The 5,801-nt window shown below is 29.5% G+C and overlaps 1 protein-coding gene across 1 annotated transcript; it reads left to right on the top strand.

Annotated features, from left to right (window-relative positions):
* The first annotated feature begins 524 nt into the window (after positions 1-524).
* On the top strand, positions 525-2,842 carry LOC108485885 (aquaporin NIP1-2-like). The gene is made up of 5 exons (XM_017789731.2): positions 525-941; positions 1,036-1,260; positions 1,339-1,536; positions 1,936-1,997; positions 2,440-2,842. Exons 1-5 carry the CDS (start codon positions 813-815, stop codon positions 2,651-2,653), a joined length of 828 nt encoding a protein of 275 aa, XP_017645220.1. The 5' UTR covers positions 525-812; the 3' UTR covers positions 2,654-2,842.
* Positions 2,843-5,801: the final 2,959 nt, after the last annotated feature.

Here is a 5,801-nt window from a genome sequence, read left to right as displayed (position 1 = left end):
AATTAACTAAACACGTAGAGGAAATTGCAATTACTAATCTAATAATTACACTTTTTATTCAATTACTTTGTGGTATCCAAACATATCTTTAGTGAATTTGGATAATAAATTTATTAAAGAAAAACATTGACATTGATGAAAAAGGTAACTCATTCTTTTTTTTGGTATTCTTCATATTCATTTCTAATAATGTTGAGTCTAGAGTTTAAACTTATATTTTGGCTTGAGAATGTAATGTTGTGTGGAAAGTAACTCTATCTTTAAGCCCAAAAAAAAAAAAAGTAAAATTCGTATAAAATTTATTAATAAAAAGAGATTAGAGGACCCATTTGAAGCATTAATTCATGTCTTCCTGTATTAAACGGCGGGTAATTGAAGCAATCTTCAATGCTTCTGTCTGTTGAAGACGCCCAACTAAATTATATTTTCCGAACGATATCTCCAAAGAATGAGATAAAATAATAACTATAAGTAGAAAAAGGAAAAAATAATAATAATAAAGCAGAAGTAACAGCAGCGAGAAATGAATAGATGCGTAGTCATTAGTCAATCTCTACTACTTTTTTTCTTCATTTTTATCAATTTTTTTTTTTAAATAGACAAAACCCAACTTGCCTTTCTTCCAGTCCTGTTTTTTTGGATAATCTAGGTTGCCCTTTAAATACCCTTTGGTTTGGTGGGTTTTTGGAACACGTTTCTTCATTGTTGTTGAGGAACAAAAACTAGCACAAGAAGCAAAATCCGTCTCCTCTGTTTCTTTCCCTTTTTTTCACTGTTTTGTTAATTTTCCTATTATATAAAAGTTAGCAATCATGGCTGAGAATAATGGAAATCATGGAGTAGTTTTGAATGTGAATGCGGAAGCCAATCAGAATCCGCCTCTATCAACCTCCAAAACCAAAGATTCCGACGTCGGTTTCACTGTTCCCTTAATGCAGAAGGTAACTATATAAACATATTATATCTTCTTTTTTAAGTTCTCGGTAATCTTAATCCCATATAATTATGAATTATGATTATGTTTGAAATTTGCAGCTGATGGCTGAGGTGTTGGGCACATATTTCTTGATATTTGCTGGTTGTGCATCAGTGGTGGTGAATGTAAACAATGAGAAAGTTGTATCACTGACTGGGATTTCCATAGTTTGGGGATTGGCCGTCATGGTGTTGGTTTATTCAGTGGGTCATATCTCCGGTGCTCATTTCAATCCTGCAGTCACCATTGCTTTTGCTACCTGCAAAAGATTTCCTCTCAAACAGGTCACTGCAATGTTCTGCTATTGATATGTATGTGGAGCTTCCAATGGTTTTAATTTGATTTGATTCTTTTCAATATAGGTTCCAGCTTATATATCAGCTCAAGTTCTTGGATCAACTATGGCAGCTGGAACACTTCGTCTTCTGTTTAGCGGACCCCACGACGTCTTCGCTGGAACGTCACCGCAAGGGTCGGATTTCCAAGCATTCGTGATCGAGTTCATCATCACTTTCTACCTCATGTTCATTATATCTGGCGTTGCCACTGATAACAGAGCTGTAAGTTATGATTAAAAAAAGATTAACTGAAATTGGGATTCCTTGAAAATAGTATCTCTTTTCAATAAGAATTTTAGTATTTTTATGTTGAAAAAATTAAATTTAACATCAACGACTAAAATTTAAGGTGAAAATACTGAAATTTTATTAAAAAATATAAATAAATTAAATGATCTATTAGTTTCATATAATACTTTCCGGTCACAAATAGCCTAAAAATAAGTGAATTTGGTGAATTTTAAGGAGCCAACCTCATTTTCCTTTTATATCCAACAATATTTGGTATTACTATTGATTAATTTGCCTAATATATTCAAGCCATTTAAACTATAAAAGGTTAATGACAGTGAAACCAGTCTTCCAAATCTTTTTATCCACTGCTCTATCAAAAACATGCAGATTGGTGAACTTGCTGGACTTGCCGTTGGGGCTACAGTGCTGCTTAATGTGCTGTTTGCTGGGTATTACTTTTTCTTACTTACCTATTTAGATTCAAAATCTAACCAAATCTTATACAATAGATATACGTGTTTGGCTCCATTCCATTATGTTTTTTATTCATTAATATTCAATATATGTTTAATTAGTATATAAAACTTTATTTTTAATATAAATTTATATACTTTATATTATAATATTTGTTATATTGTAATAATTAGTAACTTTATATACTTTTCTTTAATTAAAACTTCAAATATAAATAATTTAACATACATTTTAATATTACCATTTATTTAATTTCTATAAGATATATTATATTAAAAAGAGAAAATAACATAAGTAATTCATCCAAACCTTAAATATTAGACCCAACATATATATATATATCCCAAATCCTTTTGAACATTGTTTAAATTTGGACAAGCCCAGGCGAAAGTAAGCAGAAGTTTCTGCGAATGACAGGCCAATTACAGGAGCATCAATGAACCCAGCAAGGAGCTTGGGACCGGCAATAGTATGGAATAATTACAAGGGAATATGGGTATACCTTACTTCACCAATTATTGGAGCTGTGTCGGGTGCTTGGGTTTATAACATGGTGAGGTACACTGACAAGCCATTGCGGGAGATCACCAAGACTGCTTCTTTTCTCAACTCTTCCCGTAATTGCGGTTAAACTTAGGTCTCTTTTTCATGCAAACCTTACCTTGGACTCTATAATGTAATACTTTCATTTCTGCACTGCTCTCTTTTTGTTACTTATCATTTCCGAAAGATGATGGTTTAAATGCAGTGACAGATCTTGACATTAAATTTTTAGGTGTTTAAAAACTTTAAAAATTTTAGTGAGAATCTTCAAAAATTATTATAGGTCTAATTATAACTTTCAAAATTGTAGAGCTTTTAAGAAAATTTACACAAAATTCTGAGGAGTATATTAACATTTTTAAAAGTTTTCAAAAGTATAATACTAATTTTTTTAAAATTTAAGGATATAATTAAACTTTTCAAAACTTTGGGCCTCTATTTAAATGGCTAAGCATCATATCTAAAATTAATTAAAATAGATATTAGGTAAAAGAATGGACTAACATAGATTTTAAAATCAATTAATAATAAGCTCAACTTTAAGACAAGATTACAGATACACTACTTTAACAACTTTTGTTAAAGTTCCAAGCCATGATTGCTTGAATTAATTATGAAATTATTCTAATAGGCTTTAATTGTAGGCCAGCAAATTAGATATACTGGTCCTTTATTACATTATCAAATTTTGATAAAATTCTCTATGCAATGTATATGTTGCAAATTTATTACAACAACTCTAATTTTATTAATTTTATAGTTCGTATTTTTTTTAATTTTAAAATCTTAATTCTATTTAAAACTTTTAAATTAAATTTTATTGTAAGTATATTATGAATTTAGTAATTATTCTTCAATTTGATCATTTTTATTTTATACTTTTAAATTTAAATTTAATTTAAATAATAATCGTTAAATTCATTAATTAAAAATAATATGAGTATTATGTAAAAATAACAAAGTAACATAATATTACATGTGATAAAATGTATTCTCCATGAAATTTTGAAAATAATAAATTTTAACTTAAAAATTTTAATAACTATTATTTAATTACCTCAAATTATGTTAACTGGAAACATAAAAGGCATTCAACTTCCAAAAGAAACCTTGGAACCTTTCAATCCTGTGAAAGGAAAATTGGAAACGGATAAGATTAAAAATAACTTTCTTTCTTTCAGGAAAAAAAAAAGAAAAGAAAGTCATGTTATCTTGAGAAGGAATAGTTGAGATCACATGCTTCATATTTGGCATGCATGTAAGGCATTGATAGAATGTCACCTCAAAATTGCATGGCATGAGGCTGCTGCAATTTAAGATTGTCCATATTAACTGTTCATAGTCATAGGCACTGATTTAGAACTGATTGAAATAAATTAATTACAAATTTAATTAAGGTAACTGTATTTATCAATTGGTAGTATAGTTATGGTGAGTAAATATATTATTCTTACGAAGACTACAAGTATTAGTAATTACTGTCTTTTTATTATTTAACCGAATAATTCAAATAATCAATTAAAAACTAAAATTAACTAATTTAATTGACTAACGAACACGTTAAATAACTATGTAAGAATCCACTTAGATTTCATCTGTCACTATCAATCTAAATTGTACAATTTCTTTACTTAGCATATTGATCCATATAAATCCCTAAATTACACTAATACCTCTTTTGAGCATAAGAGCAATTAATTCTAGGTTGATTAATTGAAATTTCTTTCTAATTACACAAGATCTAATCTTAAACAGGGTCTATTCAACAATCGATTTAAGCACATCGAACATGGATTAATACTCTAGAAGTATCAAACCAAGAATTAAGCACACATAATTGAGAAAAAGAAACTAAGTATTTATTGCGTAAAACAAAAATCAAATGACAGAATCCATCATAGGATTCATCTCACCTAGGTATTTAGAAAATTAGTTCACACTCGAAAATAGAAAAATCCAAGCTACAGTATAACCGAAACAAATAAAGAAACTCATGATAACTTCCTAATAAATCAACTAAAAATCTTGACGAAAATCTACTTCAAAATCGCTTCAATGGTGTTTTTCAAGTTGTCTTCTTTAGTATTCACTGATGGCTCTCTCCTATCTTCTTATTTTTTGTCATATATATGTCTTAGCATGCCCGAAAAACCTAAAAATCATGATTTTTCGCTGTTTAGTACACAATCCCGTGAAATCGACGACCTACCATACGTCCGTGTGGGTCACACAGTTGTGTGAAAAATGTGTACCTGTATGACTCCTTTAACTTGCTCCGGCACTTTAATTTTCACTCGTTTTCGTTCGTTTTGCTCCCAAGTGCTCTGTTAAACATTAAAACATGAATTTAAAGGATTGAGAGTATAAAATTCACAATTTACATTGGATAATCACCCAAAAACGCTTTAAGAATGAGGTTAAAACATGTTACTTTTAGCACTTATCAAATATCCTCATACTTAAGCATTTAATTGTACTAAAGCAAAATTCTCAACATTCAACTTAACTTCCCTCAATTTATTATTTTCACTGACAATGTCCTAGGATAATGTATAGATAATCATGCATTGGAAATTTAAACTAAAATGACAATAAAGAATACAAGCAATGTCCTAGGATAATGTATAGATAATCATACATTGGAAATTTAAACTAAAATGACAATAAAGAATACAAGCAATCTGAGCAGAAATTTTTAAAGCATAAAAACATATGTGTCTCCCTTATCTCAATAATTACCTGAAATTCAAACTCAACAAGAATTAACATCCTCACTAAGGTTCACTCAAAGCACTCAATTTGTTTAAGGTTCAAGTAATGTGCACTCAACAGTCAAACATGAAATGTTATTACCATAAGGTTGCTTGAAAGTCAAATCTCCATCACTATAGAATGAGATGACACACCAATAAAGAGGTCTTCACAAGGTTGGGACGGGGCTTAGGTTAAAGGTACAGAAAATGTCATAAAAGGTGGTTACAATCTAGAGTCGAATTGATAAGTTACCAAACAAAAAGAATCAACAATAAAAAAATGAGTTAATAAAATGGATGATTTACAAAATTAATGTGGTTTTAGGGTTAACATGAATGAATGATAAGTGAACAAAAAAATGGATTAGGATCAACAGGGTTTACTAGGGACTAATATAACGGGTAAGCTATTAAAAAGTTAAGCGGCTTAAATCCTAAGTGTCTCTATCATTTCAACATGTCAAATAAATAATTTGGTCTCGA

This window comes from Gossypium arboreum, chromosome 6, assembly GCF_025698485.1.
Source record: "Gossypium arboreum isolate Shixiya-1 chromosome 6, ASM2569848v2, whole genome shotgun sequence".
In the NCBI taxonomy this organism is placed as follows: domain Eukaryota; kingdom Viridiplantae; phylum Streptophyta; class Magnoliopsida; order Malvales; family Malvaceae; genus Gossypium; species Gossypium arboreum.
Note: the sequence above shows the minus strand (reverse complement) of the source record. Positions and strands in the feature narration are given on the sequence as shown.